The sequence below is a fragment of the Carassius auratus genome, chromosome 15 (assembly GCF_003368295.1).
Source record: "Carassius auratus strain Wakin chromosome 15, ASM336829v1, whole genome shotgun sequence".
Classification (NCBI taxonomy): Eukaryota; Metazoa; Chordata; class Actinopteri; order Cypriniformes; family Cyprinidae; genus Carassius; species Carassius auratus.
The window spans coordinates 14556021-14580367 of record NC_039257.1 but is presented as its reverse complement, the minus strand read 5'-3'; the positions used below and the strand labels follow the sequence as shown (position 1 = coordinate 14580367).

Below are 24347 nucleotides of genomic sequence, written 5' to 3'. Positions count from 1 at the left end.
TTGCTGGGAAATTCACATAGAATCAACAAGCAACTGAATGTGAATTTTTTTATTAGAAAGAATGTTTTTTTTACTTTTAATTCTAACTTCGAAGCATCCTTTTTTTTCTTTTTTTTTTTACAAACATATTTTATTTAGCAATAACAACCCTGGCATTTATTACTTCATATAAAAATGCATTAAAATGCAGCTCATACATACATTTTCTTAAATATACCTCTTCTAGGATCAGAATAGATTTCAAATTAATTTTGATATTTTAGTGGTAGGACGGGACATAAAGTCACAAATCTCAGGGTGATATCATAATGAAGACAAAATCTTGCCACATTCAAGCATAATTTGTCCTACGACTGTACTCCAGATCTTTCCAGAGACATAGCAGGTCCTTGTGATTTTGATCCCAAACCTCCCACCACACACACACACACACACACACACACACAATTAAACATTCAAAGGTAATTACCTGCATGGGTTCCTCTGCGATTAAGGCGAGGTTTGGAGCTGCTTCATTAATGCAGCGGCACGCAGGACGGCCATGAGGAGTGGAACGCTCTTACCAAAAACCTGCAAAGAGGTTTCACAGAAATACGTTTCAGGGAATTTCAATTAGGCTCATTTGAGGGATGCTAATTAAAAATGATCTGATGTATTACTTCATGTGATCTATACAGAAAGGCCCCAAGAATCGGAAAAGTTCAGATATTGATTAAAACGGTTTAATCCATTTATTTATGTCCATTTATTTAATTTAAATCCAATCAAACACACCACCTGGATGTGAGAAGTCGAAGTCTGAAGCCTGACAGGCTTCGCATGTAAATATAACCCTTAGTGAAAAGTTCAGAAAGATGCTTTTACAGCCTCCTCCAACAAAGGGCACTGAACCATCAATTGTACAATTGTCTCCAGTCCTTTATAGGCAATAATGGCATAGCCTGATTTTATGACAATGTAAAAGACGGCAATATTTAGTATGCAGGCAGCATGCAACTTTTATGTCTTCTCACCTCAAGGACACCCAGCTTGTTTACACCACCTTAGTCCTTCACTAACTTAAACACGTTTGACGATATGATTTCTATAATTCCTATTATTCTACACTGAATATTTGGCATCTACGGTGCTGACTTTGCTTTGGTTTTCCGACAGTTATTTAATTTATGCACACATAGTTTTTCTCTGTCATTATGATATAAACCTGATCCTAAACAGGGTCTCGTGGGTCGGTTCTTATTGCACCTATTAACTGCACAGGTAAGCCAAAACCACGCAAGTGTCAAGATTTTTTTTTCCTGTCAGCAAATTGTCATCCTGTTCTGACGGCAGCAGAAGCAGGTTATCTATTTCCTCTATATGTAATGTTTTTTTATTTTTTGCCAGGTGTTAATGAATAACAGATAAGGCGAGGAATCAGCACATTTCCCTCTAGCTCAGACACTGATCAATGTTGTAAGACAGATCTAAATGGAGCTATTGTTTTATGTGCTTCACACAGCTGTAACCCACAGAGCAGTATTCAGGCTGATCTGAAACACAGTAGATGGTATAAAACTAATGAGGAAGGTGAAAGTGCTGGTTAATACACTTTTTTGAACAGGATTTTCACTAAAAGTTCAGAGGAAAATAATGTAATAATAGAAACAATTTAAAATTAACCTAAGTGAAATATATTTAAATAAATAAAAAATGAAAAAAATAAAATAATTATTATTAATACAAATAAAGTAATAAATTCAAATATATTAAAATATTTAACAATTCTAAAGATTTTTTTTAGAATATAAATGTTTGTATACTTATGAATTTACTTATAATACTAATACTAATATTAAAAACAGAAAGGCAAATGTTGCCATCAAGTGGATCACCATATATGCAATGTTTATGGCATCAAAAAATATAAAAAAGTACCTTCAACGTATGTATCAACTTTAATCCCAGATGTTTATCCTCAAAACTTAAAAATGTACACAAATGAGACTCAATTTGAGGGCACAAAAAATACTTATTACTAATTGTTCATAGTAAAAGTACAATTGTTGTACAGTAAAACTATAAACCTAAACACACAAAAAAGTGGTTCTCCAGCGGTTCTTTGAGTTGGTTAAGGAGCTATATAGCACCACTGTAAGAATCCATTAAGCCCCCCTATAGTTCTTTACAGGATCTACAACTCTCTCTTAGTCTCTTAGCTTAGTTGGAGAAAGGATTAAAAATGACATTAAAATACATTTACAATTCCTGAAGATAACATGGTTCTCAAAACCTATTGCCCCCAAGGAAATATCCCAGGGCCCCCACACTGGACTTACTGACTTTGTAGTTATTTCTCATTCATAGCAAACATTTGAGAGTGGAGTAACATATCTAAAATCTGAGGAGGGGAATGGGTTCCACTTACACTTCATATAGCACCATTTGACAAAGCTGCCTTTAAATCAACAGCTCACCCAAAAATCTACATTTTGTCATCATCTCCTCACCCTTTCTTTTTTATGTTGAACATAAAAGAAGATATTTTGAAGAATGCTGGAAACGGCTGATGGTCCCCATTGACTTCCATAGTATTTTTTCTCCTGATATGGGACCAACAACTGTTTGGTTCTTCAAAATATTGTCTTTTGTGTTCAACATAAAAAATAGACACTTAAACAGGTTTGACGGTGAGGAAATGATGAAAACATCTGTATTTATTTTTTTGGAGTGCGCTGTTCTTTTAATGATAGGCGCTATATACAGTAGCACTTAAATTGGTTGCATATGATAACGAGCCAATGAATGACTTTTAGTGGTGTTTAGCACCATTTGTGTTTAGAGTGTGTAAAATTTATACGGAAAGAAGAAATTCTTGGAGAATTCAGCAAAAAGCACAAGCTGACATTGAGATACCATATTTGAGATTAATCTTTCCTGAATCTTTAGAGGAATCTGGAGAGTCGAGCAACATTTCTAAATTTTGTCTATGTATTTGGAGGGACTAGGGAATCACCTATTTATATTATTTGTCCAAACACACACACATCTAATATCAGACCACACAACCAGGTTGCATTACCGGAGTCAAGATTTCGATGCCCCCCTGAGATCTCAATCTAGTGCAAATACCTGGCAAAATGCCACCTAATGTTAAACCCAAAAGTTATCCATTATTTCATGAGTAAAGAGAAAAACTTCACACTCAATCAACCGTGGCGTCTGTCCTGACATCTCGAAACACCTTCGCTCCCCTCGCCATCATCACACATGGATTCATTTACCACTTTACGCTTAATGTGCTGTCACGTAAAAACCCCAAAAGTGCCTAAAACAGATGGGTGTTTGCGCGACAGCACCTAAAGTGAGAAAGGATCGATCGGATCTTATCAAAGTGAGAATATTTGGACAGTCTCGTTGTGTTTGATGTTGTCACTATGGTGCTGGCGGCCCAAACCGGCCTCCCCTTTTAAGAGTGGACTCTGCCTCTCCGTCTCCACGGTCCTCTGCTCTTCAGCTAATGAATTCATCTGTACATCTCCGCTCCTCAGCCGGCACATTAACCCCGACCACTGGAGCCATCCTCATGGAAAAACGGTCCCTCTCCAAGCATGGAGAGGCGCATCGGATTGACCTTTCCACCTCGGCCCCCCTCTCGACCCCTGGCTCTGGGTCTCGGCCCATCTGCATTTCAACACAGTACCAGCGCATATACTCAACCTCCTGCCCCTCACTCACTCACACTGTCGACAGCCCATGGGGGGCTCAAAAACCGCCCTCCTGGGTGCCCCGACTGCATGCCATCATATAGTTCACTTCATTCAGGAATGAAGTTGTGGAAATGCTTGGATGATTTCTGCGTTTAACGAGGGAATGAAATTGAGAGCCATTGACTTGTTCGCCTCCCAGACTGATACTGCACTGCTTCCCAAACCCCCTGCTGAGATGATCTACAACAGTTAATATGAGTTCAGTGATGTGATTACAGATGATTCATGAACAAATTACTCTAATGAGCCCAATCTTTCAGTAAACCATAAACAAACAGCATGCCAAATGAATGACTCTTCTGAGTCAGATCTTTAGTGAATCTTATAGACAAAGTGCAATAAGCGCAGTCCAATTGGCAAATAATTGTACAATGTACGTCACATGCAGTTTTTTTTTCCTGAATGAAAGACTATTAGGAGGCCAATCTTTCAGTGCCTCTTAAATATAAAGACAAATCAGCTGTCAGATTCCCAAATGAATGACTCTTGCGAACCAGATCATTCAGTGAATCATAAACAAAAGCAACGAGTGCAATCAGATTCCTGAATGAATTATTCGGAGACGGATCTTTTAGTGAATTACATACAAAATGTGACAGGCACAGTCACATTTACAAATGAATGACTATTACGAGTCCAATCTTCGAATGAATCATAAAGTTTAAAAAAATGTTATAGGCTAGTGCAACAAGTACAAGATCAGCCTGATTTTAGACAAATGATTCTCATGAGTCGGTTCATTTTAGTGAATCAAAACCATACATTGCAGACAGTGTAGTTAAAACAATTATATAAACTAATAACTACTATGAACCACTCATTTTAGTGAATCAAATACATATAACTGTGAGTCTTTCTGGTTGCTGAATGGTCGTTTACATGACAATGTGCAGTTTAAAACAGTAAAAAAGCAACAACAACACATTTTTGTATTTATATTGTTATATAGAGTAGTTTAAAAGCCAATTAATGGATTAAATGTATATCACTTCTAAAAAATATTTTCTATATTTTTATATATTAAGTAACAATATTATTTCTCAAAAATACTAGAAAAAATAAATCAAGATCCCTCACATTATACATTATAAAAAAATGATGTTATGTTATTTTATAATTCAGGTGTGCAATGCACTATATATATATTGTGGCTTTTTAAAAATACAAATAAAAAACTGAACTTTAAGGAACTTTTAATCAACTTTAATCATTCAATAGAAATGGAACTGTTCGATTCTGTCAAAAAAAAAATTTCTTCATTATATTTCAAGCCAAATCTTATATATCTCATTCCTCAGATTCACTACAATGTTCTTTTTGGATTAAACCTTAACCAATTCATCCGTCTCCACATCGATGCAGTGCAAACATGAGCGAACGACTTCACAAAGTCTGGGGACAAAAAAAGAAGGAGGCCCTGCGGCCAAACGCTCAATGAGCGTGGAACGAAGCCCAAGTTTCTCAGGAACACTCATAAAGCGTTGCGCCGCTTTACAACCCCATTGCTCAACATCACATGCCTCGAGAGAAGGGATATTACCTGAGATAAGGTGAGAGGGATCAAGCTTAGCACCAATCTGACCTCTCCCTCTATTCCTCCTGGCACACACAAACTCAGGGAGAGGGATATTTTCATCGGGGGCTTTCATACCTCCCAGGGCTTTCTGAATGACATTAAAAGTCAGGCACTGATGCACAGTAGCTATGTGACGTATTTGCTAAAACGAGCTCCTTCTCTCTCTGAACCACTGACCCCGGGACTATAATATGTCTTGCCGGAAAGCAGTCTAGAGAAAGATGTTTTGCCAAAATCAAGGAGGATCAGTGCGGCACCGCAAGGACTGTGTCACTTGTAGATTCTATAAATCATGTCTCGGTGATAAGCTAATTGCCTTATCCTTGACAGCAGCTCACTGAGAAAGCAATAAATGGGCAGGATTACAAGACGTAGAACCATAAAGAGCCGGCCGGCGGTGGAGAAAGAGGGAAGGAGAATGATGAAAGACTGGGAATTGAGAGAAAAGCACTATGGGAAACTAATGGTAAAACAGCAGAAGAGGATCTTCAAGACTGATGAAAATGTATGGGTGAAGGCATTAAGTGATGCTATAAGGATAGTCTAGGAGATTGAGGAAGTAACTATTCCTTCCTGGTTGAGCGTGGAATAAAGCTCAAGAGGACAACAACTTTCCGTCAAGAGTGTTGTGGCCTCATAAAAGACTTTGTGCAACACCTTTACCCTGTTTCAGTCTCACTGACACTGTTGGTCAAAAAGATCTCAAAAGACCTCATTTCTTCAAAGGATTGGGTCTGTAGAATGATGTCCGTTATACTCACCAAGACTGCTATGATGCATTATGGGTATAAGAGGATCTCTGCTCTGTTTACAGGTCCGGTGTGTAAGTGTTCAGCCTGACTGCCTCAGACATTTCCTGCATTGCTCTGTTAGGCCCCATAGCTGCCACTCGATTTAGAGTAAAGCTATTAGAACAAACTGCTCTTGGGGGCACAAAGGTAGATTGGGCATGACGTTAAGAAGCTAATCGTCTAAATGTCCCTAGTGCAAGGACAAAATTTGAAGAACAGGGATAAATGATCCAAAATGAAAAGAGTATCTTAAGGAGTTCATGAATGTGTCTTTTAATAAAATAAATGAATACATAAATAAATAAAAGCTGTTCTTTTGAACTTTCTGTTTTACATATAGAAAAAAAAATTCTAAATACATTTCTGATTTCTGAAGGATCACGTGACAATGAAGAACGGAGTAATGATGCTGAAAATACAGCTTTGCATCACAAGAATAAATGACATTTAAAAAAAGAAAACAATGATTACTGTCTAATTACAATATTAGTCTTAATTGTATTTCTGATCAAATAAATGCTGCTTTTGAGTATGACAGATTTCCCCCCAAAAAATAAAAAATTGTCATGCTGTTTGACACTTTTATAAAGAAAGAAAGAAAGAAAGAAAAACAAAGTATGTGATAATAATTCTGACTATCTTTATGATGATCTTGTTCACTTTCTCTTCTGCCTCAAACAGCATAATTAGTCCCTTTTATTAAAAGAAGTGAGGAAATCATTAACTATCCTGGGGAAATCCTGTCCGTCTTATCCTTTCCAGTCTACAAATATCACAGGTTCTGCTTGACATCACCATGAAAACTATGTGATCTTGATAAGGACCATGGGGAGTTTTATTAAAAGAGACATCTTCCAACCCCTTCACTTCTTCTGTGGTTTTCAATACTGGATTTTACAAAATGGGACTTTCACCCCTACAGTGGGAAAAATCCATATAGGATAAAACCACATCCATCATATTGCAGTATGCCTTTTTGCTTTTAAATTATATGTCAAATATATATATATATATATATATATATATATATATATATATATATATATATATATGCCCTTATAAATAAAACAACCTGGGACCAAACACATGCCTTTCCAAAGCACTTTACCCGGCTAGGAATAAACTTGCAACACTGCCACAGCCATAAAATCACAATGTAGAGACAAACAAAGAGCCACGCTCCAGCACATCTTATCACATATAAAGGGCTGTAAAAGAAACTGACTCTTGAGCTCCTCAGGTGTGACTGTATCTGAATTCACATTATTATCTTCAGCCGGTTAAAAGTGTCACACAAAATCTGCTCAAGACCAGTGCAAAAATACCAAAATACCCTACCAGCAAAGATGTTAGCCTACCATCATGACAAGTTAAGCATCAAGTTAAGAATCATATGATATCCTCTTATTTTAACCATAAGAGTGGGTGCAGCCAATTGTAACTTAAATATTTGAGGCTTCCGTTATCATCGCATATATATATATATATATATCATGAAGTCACTGCTTGTACCATAATAGTTTTTGTGTTTACTGCACTTTGTTGTTTTTATGGCTAATAAAAAAATAAGTCTTACACATTAAAAGAAAATGACTCACTTTTGTATTTCAAAAGAAGGTGGCTATCAAGCCATAAAAATAATTTAGCTTTGCCTTGTTGTTTGCGATAAAGGAATCTCTTATGATCCATATGGATACATTTATGAAAATAAACATGCCATTGATTAAGTTAGTTGTGTTGACAAAGCCAACAACATAATGTAATATTACCAATTTAAAACCAACATTTCAAAATGCATCGTCTGATTAGACATCCCAAACATTCCCACTTGGTTATTTTGAGGGAACCAAATAAGATCACTCTGGGAACATTAGGGGAACGTTCCATTTACATAAAGAAAAACTGTCCTTGCAAACAAACATTGAGTTATAGTTAAATACAACATACCGTTAAACCAGCTTGAAGATGCTATCCATCTTAAAAGCTTTTAGAATTTTAAACAAGTTTTTGGTCATTAAGACAGCGTTTAGTTTCTATTTGCAATCTTTTCAAAATTTAACAAATTCTTCAGTTTGTTTTATTAAACCAAATGTGAAATCGTCAGAGCCATGCGTTTAAGACTTAAGATCTCATTAGCATGTTCTTAAAAGTTAAACTCACTCATAAGTTTTTACACCACAGCAGGGGAGTTGAACTATATCGCCTCATTATAAACCAGGGTTTCTGTTTCTATCCCAGAGACGGTAGGCCACAGAGGCGTCGCGCGATGAGAGGCAGCCCTCTAGTGTTTGGGCGCTGAAGTAGCACACAACACGCTGTTAATGGCTGCTTGCAGGCCCTGGCAGAACATCAAACCAGGCCGACAGGAGAAATATACGGAATGAACGAACACAAAAGCTTCCAGTCACACATTTTAATGAATCTGACAGGCCGCTTTTGTCACGGGCGGTACCTGAGTGGTAGCATAGCATACGCTAGGTGCAAACTATATACACATTCAGAAACCTGTTCCGCTGATTACATTAGAAGCCTAGCTTGATGGAGTCAGGATGATGTCACTTGAGTTACATATGCGTTTTTGCTTTTAAACTTTATTAGATGTGCACTTCAATTACATCTAATCCATTGTATATTCAGACAGACATTTCAAATAGTCAATACGGGTTCTCTCAAACGCAATCCCTCTCAAGCAAAAGAAAAGAAAATATACATTTACTGCAGAGGTATTCAGACACAAACACTCGTTCTAGAACAACAGAATGCTTTAAATCAAACTGTACCAACAAATGTGCTTCTATTCTTCACCCCAAAAATGACACCCAGTGCATGGCATTCAATGTCACCAAAAAATATATCCATTTACAGCAGACATTTATAGTGCTGGCCAATGCTTCATATTTTCTGACTTACTTTATTATACATCTATATTTCCCCCCCGACCCCGTTTTTAAATTTTTACAACATATGTGCTAGGAAAATCCTGCAAGGACCATTAACAAAAACTTGGGCCTCTAATGAAAAGCAATTTAACTGCAACATGTACACAAGTGGTATGGGACATGATCCATGCAGTTGTGCACCGACAGCATAGTCATGGCATGGTCTTGTTTAATATTCGTAGATGACATCAGCCACCAGTGAGTCACAGTCTTCATTGGAGATACATTCTACGGTCTGGTTTGGCCTGGACTCAGCCGGACTTGAAGAGGAGAATGGCCACCTGGCCCAAGTAGAAGTAGATGAAGTGTTTCGTCTCATGGGTCACGTAGCTGCCGAAGTTCCTTCCCACAATGCAATGCCATGTAGGATTGTATTTCTTATCGAACTCCTGTAACACAAGACAACGTGGTTGAAGCATGAGAGAAAATGCAAGCGCTACAAAAACACAATTTAGGAGGCTAAAATGACAGTACGGCTCAAATCTTGGCGCGACTCACCTTTTTGATGTATGCGGCAATGTCCTTCTCGATGTTGTATTTCTCCATGGCCTGCGTGGCACAGTCCACTGCATCCTGCTGCATGTCTTCAGACATGTCAGCGTTCTTGATCACAGCCTTCCTGTCGGTCATAGTTCCTGAAAATGTAGAAACGAACAAAGATCAGTCTCCACTGGGAGTCAAACAGTGGGGCCATTCATGGGTGCTTCTTCCCGGACAATGCCAGGCGAATTCCTGACAGAATGCCATCAACAGAGAGGATCTGATTTGTTAAGGCAATTCAAATGACACTAGATACTATTATGGGAACCAAGCAGGTCTTTCAGTCCAGCACTAGCATTTGAAGCTAGTCAATAAAGGCCGTATTTGCATACTATTAATGCTGGACCCAGAAAACCAACTCAAACTGTTCTCAAATGACACTTTTTGGAGAGAAGTCCAGTATAAAAGTATTTTAACTAGCAATACCAATACTAGGATAGATATATACTAGTGAACATTTGAAGTGGATCAAAACCTTGTTCTAAAACCTAAGTGTTCTTTACTTCGTGTTTGACTTCTGTAGGTAGTCCAAATGTACAGAAAACACATTTGCAACTAATCAGTAAAGACCATATCTGAATATAGACTCTGAGAACCTAATCAAATAGTGGGTCAATCCAGGATAGAAGTACTTTTGTTAACTAGATACTGGGATACATGTGGCCCAAATGCATATTCACAGACAGCACTATCATTTACCACTAGGCAATAAAGGCCATATTAATGCTGGGGCCATAAAACAAAATCAAACTGTGCTTGAATTACAAATTTTTGGAGTTTAATCCAGTATAAAAGTACTTTAAATCAACTAGCAACAGCATTACTGGGATACAGATATTCCAAATGCATACATAGACAGCACTGTCATTTGCAGCTAGTCAACAGATCATGTTTGCATACTGTTAATGCTGAGCCCATAAAACAAAGTGTCAAATTGTGTTCAAATAATTGGAAGTAAAATCGAAACTAAATGTACTTCTAACCAGTTAACTAGCAACACCAACATTGGGGTTTGTGGCCACTGCACAACATAAATTTGTTTGCGGAGCAAATGCAAAACCATTGACAGCACTGCCATACACAGGTACTCAAAAAAAGGCCATATGCGCATACTACTAAACGATGCCTGAAAATCAAATTAAAATTTAATAAAAATAAAATCCAGTATAAAATTTTAAATGTACCATATTTTCATTATATTAATCCAGAAACAAGAAAACCAAGTTAAACTGGGCTAAAATTACATTTATGTAAATTGAGTACTTTAAACTAGTTTACCATCAATATCACTACTGGGATTCATATGGCCCAAAGGCAAACTAGTATAGAAAACCACTAACTAATAGATCATACACAGCTGATATCAGCTCTCCACACCACGTTGATTTAGCAGTTGAACTCGATTATATGGTGGCAGGAATTCAGGTCTGGATTCATCCATCAAGTCATTGACAGTTCAGGATGGAGGAATGCTACGTCACACATTCTCCATTCACAGCGTGCGCGTTTGATGTTCCCGCAAATCAATGAAACTCGGGTGCACGCGGCGTTTCGCTGTAGCGTCTGCATTTCAAAGTCAAATACACGCTTTCCTTTACCGAGACGATAAAAAAAAAAACAACAACCGCCATTTATATATTTAAAACGAAAGCATCAGGCTCAAAATGCATGCAAGATCATTCTAGTGGACCACCCGAGATGACAAACCATTCAACTCACCTGTCAGCAATATCTGGCAAGAGAAATTTGCGAGTGAAAACAGCCTCCGTACGAGCTTTCGTCGTTTCGGGTGTCCCTTTAACGCTATGAGAGGAACATAAGGATCACATCAAACGCCGACTGGTGCTCGGCTGCCCGCGCTAAAATCCCTGGCTCTCCACAACGCGTCCTACACAGCGCTCGCCATTGGCTGCCGCCCAGCCGCTCCCTGCGCCCCTCTGCCAGCATCTTATTTCATCCCACAATTCATCTTTAACCGGAGAGCGGAGGGAAATGTGCTTGTTTGGGTATAAGCCGCAGGACTGTGTGGGCCAGAGAATAGCTCGGTGGACCTTCACAATAAAAAACACTTCACAATTAGTGATGGACATTTATTGTAGGTGTATTAATCTGTTGTTCCTTTCATGGTCGGTCCCACGCAGTGTAATGCAACTAGAAATGTCCTGATTCTGGCAACAACAAAAAAAAAAAAAAAAAAAAAAAAAAAAAACGATTTTCTTTTAATTTTATAGAAATTTGTGGAAAAGGACATTTATTGGATTTAACAGTCTGCTATCAAATTATGAGATCATTTCAGGTTTCAACATAATTAGAATGCAGGCAAATATTTAATTACAATAGTGCAAAAGGTGCACTTACATCATTTTAAAGGAGGCCTAAATGCTTTCCAAAAATTAATACTCAAAACTGCTGTTTATAAATTAGCACTCATTTCAATTAAATTTGTATCTTATCGTCACAACCAGTTTATCACAAAAAGAATCGGCTAAAAAACGAGTCACTCTTATAATTTACTATAAAGAACCGACTTATCTACTGCAGTAAACTTCTTTTCCCAAACCAATTGTTCCTAATAAAATTATTATCCTAATAGAAGACGACTCTGTTACTAAGCAATGCTGCAAACCACATTAAATGAAGAATTCACCTTTTGGGAGGCTTATAAAGGGAGAGCCAACTTATTTTTAATAGCAGTAGTCCTGTAGCATAGATGAGCATGATGCTAAGCAACATATTCGAGTTCCAGATAATGCATCAACTGATGTACTGATACTCAACTGATACATTGAGTACAAAAATAGCTGCAGAACTTAATTGTGTACAACACTATTTTGTTGTGAGAGTTGTGTGTGATGTGTAAATTGTACATTTTTAAAACGGTCCATAAAATCATAATTTCACAATATTCAACAATTCTAAAATAAATATATATATATATATAAAAAAAGGAACACACTTTTGTACCATTGAAACCTTTATTTAGGCAAAAACTGTTCACTGAAAAGAAAAAAATGCTAGCGATGTCAAAGCATCTACCGTCCAACAGTGGGACAGTGCAAATCTAAAAATTACTGAGTAAACCCCTGCCCATCCCAAATGCACTTTCAGTTTACCATACTGTTCCTGTCGATTCCATCCTCAAAGACCACTCCAGCATCTGCTCCGCCAATGTTTAAAAAAAAAAAAAAAAAAAAAAAAAAAAGCCAAAATGTCTACATTTTCCACTGAGGTATAGAGAACATAAAGGGGGTAGGGAAGTACTTTTGAATTGCGGCCTTAAAAATCCTATGATCCTGGGAGCAATTGATCCTGTTCCATGTATCCAGCATTCCCTATCCTATCTTCATTATGTACTGATCCCAGTGATCCGGCATCCACTGAGCCTCTCCTCCAATCCAAACCTTAAGATACCAGCAAAATCAAAACAAAGGAGGCAAAGAGTTAGAATCAAATCCACTCAAACCTGCCTTCTTTGACGCATGCATACAGCATTAAGGCCAAGACAGACTATCAAAACTAACAACCTGACACTAAGACCGAATCAAACATGTTGAGAAAAACATGAAAGCTGCAATCCGTCTTTGGACATTTGACCAGTGTAACTAAATATACCACCCAATTTGAAGGTGATCTAAAATTGGTTCAGTTACTCAAATCATGCCCTAAGGGCCAACAAATATCTTTTTTTCTTTTGATGCAATAGAGGTTTGTTTCTAGAGTTCAAATTTACCCTTTTACGCAACAGATTACATTTAGCAATCCTTTATTACAAAGCATCAGTTCTCCATCAAGTCTAGAGGAAGACAGCATAAAACAATTGAGAAACCCACTATCCCATGAATAACTTTCATACATGGCATTTACAAAAATATTGGGAGCCATTACATAACCCTTTGTTTGGTCTATGAAAGAGACTTCCACTTTGTATTAAAAAAAAAGTAATGGGAAAAGAAAAGTTGGTTAAAAATGCACATTTAAAAATAACCAATGCAGGGAGAAAAAAATTAAAAAAGGACAGTAAGACATTCATAAGATGATCAATGTCTCATGAAACAAGAAAGGTGGAATTAAAACATGGGGTTTGTGTAAAGACTAAAAACAAATGGTTCAAGGGCTTCGAGATGGCACGATTAGGAGCGAGAGCGGGAACGGCTATGGCGCGGGGAGTACTGCGGGGATCCTCGACTGCGGCGCGGGGAGTAGCTTCGGCTACGGTTGTTGCTGCGGCTGCGACTCCTGCTGCGACTGCGGCTCCTTGACCTTGATCTTCCATAGCTCGGACTGCGGGGACCGTCCACCTTCACACGGATGTACGCGGTTTCTCCCTGGCAGAGACAGAACTTTCCATTGAGCAAGTGTAGTCAACATTGTCACTATACTTACCAGACTTCCTGCAATGAAACATTGCTCTTTGGCTGTACACCAGTATTTTATATTATATATTTTGACAAGGTTTAGCTTTTGTAGTCACAAGGAAGGGTCAACCAACGCTGGATTTTGGCAATACAATTAGCCGGCAACTACTCGAAAACAAAAGACCAAATGCTGAACCGTTACAAAATGAAGCGACTTAAAGGGTTACTCCACACCAAAATGAAAATGTCATCATTAATCACTTTCCCCCATGTTGTTCCAAATCTGTAAGAGATCGTTTTATTGGTAGGTGATTAATGACAACATTTTCATTTTGGGGTGGAGTATCCCCAAGTATGCCTAGTAATTTACAAAAAAGAAGATTGTCATTCAAGTACAAGACAGGGAAAGAGATTTTTTTTGGTTAACCTTTAAGCTGCCATGTACAATATGTATACATCTTACTTTCTTACCTTTTTGCACTAAAAGGTTTTCATTAGCACAAAGTAAGTGTTTGTAGAACATGCATGCGTGTATATAGCTACTCCTCTCTTACAAAAGGAGGCGATTAGAAAAGTTAAAAGTCTGGGCAGCATTTCTACAATAAGGTTAACATTAAAAAGAAATCGATTAACAATACCTACTTAACATATGACTGCAGAGAAACGGATTTCTCCAAGTAACTCGTAGTTCTAAGATGCAGCTATTGATGCCAATTAGTTGGCTAAATTGTCAAGTCAAAATATTTTCACCAAGATAAACTCACTTACAACATAGAACCTCTTAGCACTACATTAGGATTTGCTTACCTTAGGAATATTCCAATGCTAAGCATATCCAAAAATACAGATTAAAATCTCAAACCTACCTCATGAGACCGGAATTTTGTGTTATCCAGTTTGCGAACGGCGTAGGTCATGTCCTCTTTGCGAACAAACTCCACCACACCAGTTCCATCTCGGAAAACATCAGCGTAACATACATCACCTGCTTCACGCATGTGATCCTTCAGATCCTGCCAGCTCCCGCTCGGTGGAAGCCCTGGAGCCAAATCCAACAAATCAATACAACTTCAAAAGGTTCATAAATTAGCTAATGCTGTGATGCGAACGTACCTGATACGATTACTCTATTCTCTGAACGTCTGGAGGGGGGTCCATATCTACCCCTAGGGGCCCCACCACCACCACCGCCGCCGCCTCCACCTCCGCCACCAAAACCTCCTCTACCGCTCCTGGGAAACTCCACTCGAAGACGATAGCCATCATAGTCATAACCATCACGGGCATAAACAGCGTCCTCTGCATCTCTAAAGGAAACGGAGCAGGAAAGCATGCAAATAAATACCAATCTGGCATGAAAAACCAGTAAGTGTGGCTACAAATAACTATTAATAACCAGCTAGTTAAGGGACTTAACACTTAAAAGCAATGCGAAATTGCCTAAAATTGCAAAAATACAGAAGAGGTCAGTGCTAAACAAGAAATTACAACAAGATCACTGAAACTACAGTATTAAACATTTAAATAATAAATTGTTAGCTTTCCTAAGACAAGAACGCCATTTGGTTTAAAGTTTCAGAACCACTTTGAAAGTTTTAGATGCACTTCAAATGTTGGCTAACGTTACTATAATCTTAAATCAAGCGCGAGAAGCCATTGCTCTAACGTTAGTTACAAAGCTAATTTCCATATCCAAGCCTAAGGCAGGCTTTAAAGCCTAAGTGAAAGTTTACACATTAAGTTGTGGTAAATGTTAGGTTAAAAAAAAAACAACTAAGTTGCAAAGCCTGCACTAATTGACTAAAAACATCAGTTAATATAAACAAACGAAGCTCGGCTAAGCCGATTAGCATGTTAGCACAAAGTAAAAAAAACTAATTTACATAAACACACTCTTGCGTGTATATATAAAGATTGCAAAAACAGAACAGATTTTTTTGGTTACAATATTCGTATAGTTTAAGAAGTGAAACCTGCAGAGTTTAAACAAACAGTTTAACGTTAGCCTTTAAGCTAAAGGTTCAAGGATCAGTTGTAATGTTACTCACCTTGGGTCTTCAAACTCGACAAAGGCGAATGGAGGTCCGCCTCGTCGGTTTTTCAGATCGATGTCTCGAATGGCTCCGTACTTATAAAACACATCTTCGACATCTTTAGTGCGGATATCAGGGGGCAGATTCCCCACATAGATGCGGCAGTCGTTGTTTCCAGCAGGGCCCCGGACCACACTGCCACCAGACATCTCTGCACGGATATACCTTCACCTTCCTGATGAGCAGAGACCGCATTAAATACATCTTTGGCGACTGATATACAACAACTGCATGTTTAACTTCCGAAATACGAAAAAACAAAGTGCAACACCACTCAGATACAAAACAAAGAGACTTACTATTGTTTGAAGCGCCGCTTGCACGCGCACGACGAGAACGTGTTTCCTCTGGAGAAGCGCGGGCCGCTTCCTCTTCAAGCACGCTTTACCCACCGCGGATGAATCTGGGCAAACAGGCTGAGGGGCGGGTAAAGGAGTAGCTACATCCGCGACGCCAAATAGTTCGGATAGTGACGTCGGAAACAATACAAATATTTTATACAGACGGGTAATTAGTATGGATAAAGAGCGAAAGGGTATGTCAAAACTTTGTTATATACTGTAGCGCTGACTTGTTCGGTCGTCGGGTGAAGTCAATTATTGTTTGCACCTGCTGCTGAGGTAAACTGTAGATTACCGACTGACTTACATGGAGACAAAGTAAAAAAAAAAAAAAACTATTTACAATTATTTGTTTACCTTGCGATTATATTATAGTAGCAATAGTCTATAGCCTAATATATACTATAATAACGAGCAGATGTAGCCTTGTGTGTATTCAAAGATTAGAGTCCAGAGACACATCTGTCTTCACAATATTAATGCAGCATTATCAGATTGTCAGTAATTTAGTTTCACATTTTGTTTAGGCAATAATGCATCAAGCAAGACATTCAGAATCATCAGATTCTCATCAGAAAAAAAGGCTTTATTAAAGCTTTAGATGATGAAAGGGTAGATTACAGTAGCATATAGATCTTTATATCAATCCTAAAAGACTCTTAACTGTTGTGGATCAACATAACACAGTCAGCTGTCACTTTATTAATACTCCATTACTTTCCTAAAGAATTATATTGGCAACAAAAGCTATCATTTTACAATGTTTTTAAGACAAGCAGAGGACACCACAAAATTTCACATCCTCAGAAACGTACTTAGAATTCACTTTCATGTGCGCTTTTACTGTATATCAACATCACATTGGAAGTAAATAATCGACTGTTTTATATGGAGGTGGCAGTGCAATCTGATAGCTTTCATTTTAGGCGGGTACGGGAATCAGCAGCATTTCAATATGCATATCTGGAAAGGTAAAGAGAAAGACCAGTGGCTCCACTGCTGTCACCACAAACCATGTACTTCCCTTGAGAGGCTAGACTGTTGATCTGAGGAGAAAAGAAGTAGAGAAGCAATTAGAGAGAAGATGTATGTTTCTATATCTGTCTGTTTATGTATAGATCTGGTTGGCATGCCTCTGCTCGTTTGATGAATTCCTCGGTTGCGGCGGCTTCATTGTCTCTCTCTCCATGCCAGGTCTTCAGAGCGGAGGCCTGCAGAGCTCGGCCGAATGAGAAGGTGAGAGCCCAGGGTTTCACCAGTGCACAGTTATTGATGGCATTTAGGTTAATGGAGGCCTCCTCCTCACTTTGACCTCCTGAGAGAAAGGTCACCCCTGAAAGTGCAGGAGGTCTGTGATCACGCGGTGTCTCAGACTCATCACTGAATCTGAAACCAGGTTTAGAGTTCGTGTACCCTCACCTGTCACCGCGGGCGGGACAGTACGCCGCAGAGCAGTCACTGTGGCCATGGCAACCTCCTCTGCACTGTATTTGGTTGGGCAGCCGTGTCCAGGGGTCACCATGTTGGGCTTGAGTAGTGTGCCTTCCAGATACACGTGATGATCAAACATGGCTTTGTAGACTTCTGCAAGCACCTAAATGAATGACAGAGTGTGTAAAGAATAAGTTCACTCAAAAACCGAAAATATTCATTTGTCTTGCTCTCATGTTGTTCCAAAACTGTGTAACTTGATTTATTCATCTATATTAAATGTTCATTTTTTGATGTAATATCTCTTTAAGAGGTAGAGTATAACCAACCCTCTCTGTAATGGACTGGCACTGCTTCAAGTCGTGGTCTCCATCAGGTAGGATCTCAGGTTCCACTATGGGTACAATCCCATGCTGCAAGTACAGTCGGGACAAGAACTCGAGCTTCAACAAAACTCAGTTTGCATGTCTTATAAATGAATTCAGCCGAATGAACATTTTACCTGCTGACAAATACTAGCATAGCGAGCAAGGACTTTAGCATTTTCTTTAATGCACAGGTTTGACGGTGTGGTATCACTGATTTTCATCACACAACGCCACTTCGCAAAGTCAGCTCCATCCTTTTTGTACTGAGCGCAGCGTTCTGAGAGCCCATCCAGACCTGTTGAGACGGTAAAGATGTTCAGTTCTGGTGATCATTATGTTCTGGGTCAAACTGACCCTAACTGGATTCAAGACAATTCACAAAAAAAAAATCACAGTATGGAAAATAACCTTTAACACGAACACTTCTCAAACATAACAAAAAAAGTAAACATCGGAATATATATTTAAAACTGTATAGATTTTTTTTTTTAAACTGTAATTAATCTGTAAGGGTCTGTGCCCTTGCCTTTAAATAAATATGCAGGTCAATATTATTATACTTAATATAATAAGGGAACCACGGAACTTATTCGAAAATAAATCAACGGTGAATTAAAACTGATTGATCAAATATTTCGAAACAGAGAACGGAGAACTTTAAAATACCTTGTGTAGTGGTTTCTCCATTAGTCCCTGGTAAGGGGACTACACCTTTGTCAACCTGTGAAGAAAGGGCAAATGTTTTAGAAATGAAAGACATTTTTAATTCAGCTCATTGATTTAAACACCCTATCAGAAAAAAAGGTGCAAAAACTGTACCTTTATCAGTACAGTAGGTGCATATTATTACCTTGAACCCTAAGTTTTTCAACTTTTCATGTGTAAACAGTTGCCTCTTTATGGGTACTGCCCTAGTATCAAGCTGTTGTACCCCTAAAGATATCATTTTAATACAATTAAATACAAAATTCTAATAAAGTGTTTCCCAAAAACGGGTTTTTGTGAACACTCCCTATATCTGTCCCGAAAGTATCCCACTGAAATGCTTTTTCTAATGATACATGAACGGAAGTTATGGATTAATTGGGATTGAGAAATGTTGCAAGCCAGGTTCAAACTCCCAGTACCTGCATGAGCACCAAGGTTCAGCATGTCAAAACAAATACTCCTACATCCATGCTAGTGAACGCTGAGACTTCATACCTTGATTCCGATAGTAATGCCCTTGTCCTGTATCATCTTGGCGAACGGGACGCCATCGTCAGAGTTCTGGTAGAGTGTTTCGTGGAAGAAGATCACCCCACCGATGCAGTTATCAATGCGGTCATCAGCGGTGAAGAGCACCTGGCGGTAGAGACGGCGGTTCTCCTCATTGTTCTCTACCCCTATCTGTTTCAAACGCTTCCCCATGCTGCCTGTTAGAACATCCACAGGATCAAAGTGAGTTCTTTCACACTGAAATTGATGAGGACTAACCGGAGGAAGCCACACTAACCTATGGACTCGTCTGCAGCTAGGATGCCTTTCCCTGGTGACACTATACGCAGAGCTATCTCATGTAGCTCCTTCTTTTGCTCAGCGGTGAGGGGAGGAAACTGATGGGTCATCCTAAGTGTCCAGCACAACCTGAGGATAGAGGAGAAAGAGTTTGAACATTGTAATGACATAATCATAAACACGAGTACAGTACATAATCAAGATGGGATATCAAAGACATCACAATATATTGCCTTTGTGCTAAAGTTATTTATGCTTATAAAAGGGTCTGTATGGTTCACATACCAAAAAATACAGTATAAAAAATACAGCATTGCAAACATAACTTGAAACTTAGGTCAAAATCAATATGGTAAATTCCTTAATATTAACAGTACGTTGTAGAAAACATGTAGAAAACCTAGAAATATCTGACAATTAGAAAATTGTGATTTTCCAGAACTTTTATTTGGTTATTTTGTTAGTTTCTGTGAGCTTAATCTCTAGAAAGCATCTAGTAAACATAAACATTAGTTAGATGTATTGAATTATTCTGATATATATAAAAATTTTGACACAGTTTACAAGCCTCATGCATATATAAATTACTCTTTATGAATAACTAAATTGCAAAAGTAGTTCTCAACTTCTTGAAAACCTTTTGACCCTTTAGCAGCACTTATACACAGCTATCCAGAAAACGTATTATGCATAAATGACTCCCTGCATTAAAAATGATCTATTCATAGTCTAACTGGTAACTTGATGGTGCAAACATAACTTTTTAATAATAAAAACCTTACAAAGCTGGTTCTCCACTGAATATTTCACAAAACGGTGGCAGATAATTCAACAGAGGGAATTACTCACCAGGTCAGAGTGGACCGAGTGACTCTGACTGAAGGGGCTTTTTCCCGCAGACGAGATGAGACGTGACTGATTCTTTAACAGTGCCAGTGTCCCAGTTCTTTATGAAGGTGATATCCCAGAGGATGCTGACACTTGTAGGGCGGAGCTTAACGTCATGCCCTCATTAAGTTATTGGAGGAGGTGTTAAAGGCCACCAAAGGTTGCCCACCTGACCCTCGTTCTCTAGCAGCATGCATTCTCATTATTTTTCACAATGCAATGCAACCAAATGAGATTTTTTACATTTTCTATAGTGTTAAACTTGGTGGGGTAGAGAGGGTGGTTGCCAGGTTTTTGCTATACAGTGGTTATGGCTGGTTTTCAGGATAATTATTTACTCAAAAAAGCCCAGATATGGCTTGATTCCTTTATTTAGTGTAAATAAATGGGATTTGTTTTTGCAGTTTTATTATCTGCCAAATTTGGCCTAAAAGCCACATTATTTGAGGTATCAACTTTGTAGCCTGTTTGGTCTTTCATAATGTATTCCTGTCAACAATATAATTAGAGCAAACATGCCTCAGGCGAATCCTCAAATCTCCCACCATACCCTTAGGAAAATATTGGCAGTCACAGAGTAAGCGGCTAAGATTTAGGAATGTGTGTTGAAAAAAGAAACGAGGTGGGGTCATGGCATCATTTGTAGTTCGATACAGGTGAGTGGAACTTTTAGATGACTTTATGATCTAGTTTTCAAGGATGAAAAAGGAGTCAAAGTTTGGAGATTCAGTTTATTAAAGCATCGATCTCTTGTGAAATTATGTGATCAATGCCCTTAAAGTGGCTTTAAAAGTTGTTTATTCATATCACATGTAATATGTATAGAAATAGCCAAAACTTTTTAGAAGCATGTTCTTCACTTATTAATATGAAACCAACAAGGTACTGTAGATAAAAATGTCAGGTTTAGAGGGATGCCCAATGTTTCATTATACATAAAGGACTGAACCCATTGGAAGTAGACTCTCAGGAGAACTGTTAAGAGTTACGGATATTTTAAGCCACCTCTACTGGGGCTGTGAATTTTTTTCCTGATTCCTAATTAAAAACATTAATAATGATGCTTTATCTAGTGTTCAATTTTCAGGCCTATTAAGACTGCTCCCATTTGGGTTTGTCATTGCTCTCACAAATAGGTCACGCTAAAATCCCAAAGCTGGAGTATGTCTCCAGGTATCATTCACAGATATATATTTTACCATTCCATTCTATCTTTTGAATTGTAATGATGTGAAGTTATACTTTTGTCCTTCACATCAATTGATGAACGAGTTTTATTTTGGGGACATATGGTGAGAATGTTCTTTACTGTACTGCTGAAAACGGATGTAAAAATGACAGATAATCAAATAATATTCAGATCCTCATTACCATAAATACCACATACTACTTAATATAACCTAAACTGTATTATGTTGCATTCTATTATTATTATTAAGCATCGCACTATACATTACATTGCACATTACACTTCTGTGTATTTCACAGTACGTTTATTCTGTGAATCAATATATTAATAAACATATTTCATATATTGGTAATAGTAATGTTGTAGCATATTAGCCTTTTTTATATTGTACCCAACAATGGCATTTTCACCATTTGTGTTTAACTAAATAAACTAAATAAAAGCCACAGTTCATATACTATTAAGACAAATATTGGGCAAATGCTATAGGGCAAAATGTAACTTTCAAAACAGAGGTAACATTGTTAAAAATGTAATAAACTTTCTGTATCAGATTATTAAATAAGACTAACTCTGTAGTAATACTTGTTATTCACTGGCTATTCACATGATGACTGATTTGTGGGTGAACTATTAGAAAAATGTGGTGGCATTTTATCTTGTCTTTGGCAAAACACAATGTTAAAGAGAGAAAAATGTAGTTAATTTATGTTTTCTGTTTTCATAGAAAAGTGGTTCCTATGGTTTTTGTTTTAGAAAACAAACAAAGATTTATAACTCAAGCCATTGCAGTCTGTCAGTCATATAATGGACGTGGATGGGAATCACCACTTTGAGAGTGTTGATGGTTTTTTTTTTACTCTCAAAGCGGTGATTCCCGTCCACGTCCATTATATGACTGACAGATTGCAAGGGTTAGAGTAAAAAATCTAGGATGCCCTGGGGGTAAGCAAATAAACATCAAAAAGGCCTGTCAAGATAACAAATTTTGGTAATTATTGCGATAAACGATAATATTGTCGTTCTAAGACCAGTTTCAACTAATATAATGATAATGGAATAATAACGTAGGTACACCTTTTCAAAGATCAATATACGTTTATTTTATTTTATGGCAGATTCAGAGCAAGAAATACCAACATGTTGACTTTGTGTGGCTTAAAAATGTATTAACTTTGTATGTTATATTATGTTTATATACCAGTTAGGGATGCTCATATTGACCGTTTAACCGTTAACCGAAAGTAAACATTTTGACCGATGAAGTTTACATATCACGTCTTTTTTGTGCTCAATTTCGTTATTTCAAATGCGGTATGCATGCTCATAATAGAAGAGATGCACTCGTTTTTTCCAGGCGCGTCCGCACCACATCTAGTTTAAAACATCTCAGCTTTTCAGAATGATGCAAGCGCACCAGGTCATGTGACAAGAACCAACTCAATCAGCTTCCTTCGGGGTGAAATTCCCCGTTGTATTTGAAGAATGGTGTGCACCCAAACACTGCGTTTTTTACTTTTCTTCGGAAATAAATCTCGTAGCAGAGTGACAGCAAGGGTTTTTCAGTGGTGTAAATCCATTACTGAAATTTCCGTAACAGATATCGCAGCTAATGGATGCTTGGCAACAACAGACGCCTCAGGAGCGCAACTGCCCAAACGCTTTGGAAAGAAGGAGAAAGCCACATGCGCGTGTGTGTGTTAACTCACTGGGTGCATTGACACATGCAACCACGCGCCTACAGACATATTTAGCTGAGCAAGCCAAATGAAGCGAGCGAAAAGTAGGCCCATTTCGACAGAAAGGGCAACGAAGTTACTTGCTAAATATGCTATGTGGTATTAAAATAAAGCAGTATTGCAAGTATCACTTGCGACGCAAACATCCACAAACAAATGAAAGGCGCTGGCCACTCTAGCGAGACATTATCTTTTTATTCCCGGGACATCTGTGCTATCGGAGAGTGTTTTCTGCCGCCGGCTGTCCACAGGCTGCGCTCCAGACTAACCCCCCATCATGTTACATTTTAAAAATACAAATAGAAAAACGAAATTATCGCGTCCGAAAAAATTATCGAGCTAATTTTTTTTAAATTGTGTGATTAATTGATTTATCGACTATCGCGACAGGTCTAACATCAAATTAAAATGTTTGGGTGAAATACCCCTTTAATCTTCATCTAGGTAGGAGACAAATCTGCAGGGTTTGATGGAGAGTTCTGTAGGTCACACTCAAAATTCTGAAGCAGATCTAATGATAAACCTCGCATCGACCTTTCCGGTCGGTCAGGATGATTCTTCAGCTCGAGGATTGGCTCAATGGGACTTTTCTGCAGCAGCTGGGAGTCAAAAGACATGCCGTGGAAAAACTTCTGGCTTTGGAAGAGCTCCAGGCAGCGTAAACGACGTGTGGGGATCTTGCACAGAAGCTGTATACACACACACACACACACACACACACACACACATACATATACATACACACACACACACACACACACACACATACATACATATACATACACACAAATGTATAATAACAACACAAAAAATATTTATGAATTTATTGTTTATACCCATAAACCTCAGAT

General features: G+C 38.1%; 5 protein-coding genes across 6 annotated transcripts in view; all 5 read right to left on the bottom strand.

Moving 5' to 3' along the window:
• The window catches only part of LOC113115212 (hepatocyte nuclear factor 1-beta-A-like), a 28748-nt gene extending 20390 nt beyond the window's left edge, over nt 1-8358 (bottom strand). The window contains exons 1-2 of the mRNA XM_026282630.1: nt 8277-8358; nt 470-570 (exon numbers count right to left, since the gene is read on the bottom strand). Coding sequence (XP_026138415.1) covers nt 470-475 — 6 coding nt within the window. The 5' untranslated portion in view covers nt 476-570; nt 8277-8358. The remainder of the gene's footprint in view (nt 1-469; nt 571-8276) is intronic.
• A 156-nt stretch (nt 8359-8514) lies between these two features.
• On the bottom strand, nt 8515-11531 carry dynll2a (dynein, light chain, LC8-type 2a). Its single transcript, XM_026282634.1, has 3 exons — nt 11315-11531; nt 9554-9690; nt 8515-9444 (listed from the first exon to the last, which is right to left on the bottom strand). The coding sequence occupies exons 2-3, from the start codon at nt 9683-9685 to the stop codon at nt 9307-9309; spliced, it is 270 nt and encodes an 89-aa protein (XP_026138419.1). The 5' UTR covers nt 9686-9690; nt 11315-11531; the 3' UTR covers nt 8515-9306.
• Nucleotides 11532-12556: 1025 nt separating this feature from the next.
• On the bottom strand, nt 12557-16531 carry srsf1a (serine and arginine rich splicing factor 1a). Its single transcript, XM_026282633.1, has 5 exons — nt 16343-16531; nt 15999-16218; nt 15064-15257; nt 14817-14989; nt 12557-13920 (listed from the first exon to the last, which is right to left on the bottom strand). The coding sequence occupies exons 2-5, from the start codon at nt 16190-16192 to the stop codon at nt 13726-13728; spliced, it is 756 nt and encodes a 251-aa protein (XP_026138418.1). The 5' UTR covers nt 16193-16218; nt 16343-16531; the 3' UTR covers nt 12557-13725.
• A 754-nt stretch (nt 16532-17285) lies between these two features.
• LOC113115213 (fructose-bisphosphate aldolase C-A-like) lies at nt 17286-22536 on the bottom strand. Its single transcript, XM_026282632.1, has 9 exons — nt 20530-22536; nt 19679-19809; nt 19387-19598; nt 18850-18904; nt 18318-18478; nt 18145-18228; nt 17804-17978; nt 17518-17717; nt 17286-17430 (listed from the first exon to the last, which is right to left on the bottom strand). The coding sequence occupies exons 2-9, from the start codon at nt 19788-19790 to the stop codon at nt 17335-17337; spliced, it is 1095 nt and encodes a 364-aa protein (XP_026138417.1). The 5' UTR covers nt 19791-19809; nt 20530-22536; the 3' UTR covers nt 17286-17334.
• Nucleotides 22537-22960: 424 nt separating this feature from the next.
• The window catches only part of LOC113115211 (uncharacterized serine/threonine-protein kinase SgK494-like), a 10257-nt gene continuing 8870 nt past the window's right edge, over nt 22961-24347 (bottom strand). For both annotated transcript variants that reach the window (XM_026282626.1, XM_026282627.1), the window contains one exon: nt 22961-24185. In XM_026282626.1, coding sequence (XP_026138411.1) covers nt 23937-24185 — 249 coding nt within the window. In that variant the 3' untranslated portion in view covers nt 22961-23936. The remainder of the gene's footprint in view (nt 24186-24347) is intronic.

What these genes read in the sequence shown, in the direction of transcription:
- LOC113115213 (XM_026282632.1), bottom strand. Translation starts at nt 19,790, where the DNA reads ATGACCCATCAGTTTCCTCCCCTCACCGCTGAGCAAAAGAAGGAGCTA. An exon ending in ATGCTAGTATTTGTCAGCAG is followed by an intron (nt 18,229 to 18,317) that starts GTAAAATGTTCA and finishes CTGTACTTGCAG; the next exon opens with CATGGGATTGTACCCATAGT. An exon ending in AATTCATCAAACGAGCAGAG is followed by an intron (nt 17,431 to 17,517) that starts GCATGCCAACCA and finishes TTTTCTCCTCAG; the next exon opens with ATCAACAGTCTAGCCTCTCA.
- dynll2a (XM_026282634.1), bottom strand. Translation starts at nt 9,685, where the DNA reads ATGACCGACAGGAAGGCTGTGATCAAGAACGCTGACATGTCTGAAGAC. An exon ending in TTGCCGCATACATCAAAAAG is followed by an intron (nt 9,445 to 9,553) that starts GTGAGTCGCGCC and finishes CTTGTGTTACAG; the next exon opens with GAGTTCGATAAGAAATACAA.
- srsf1a (XM_026282633.1), bottom strand. Translation starts at nt 16,192, where the DNA reads ATGTCTGGTGGCAGTGTGGTCCGGGGCCCTGCTGGAAACAACGACTGC. An exon ending in GAATAGAGTAATCGTATCAG is followed by an intron (nt 14,990 to 15,063) that starts GTACGTTCGCAT and finishes ATTTGGCTCCAG; the next exon opens with GGCTTCCACCGAGCGGGAGC. An exon ending in CAAAATTCCGGTCTCATGAG is followed by an intron (nt 13,921 to 14,816) that starts GTAGGTTTGAGA and finishes TGTCTCTGCCAG; the next exon opens with GGAGAAACCGCGTACATCCG.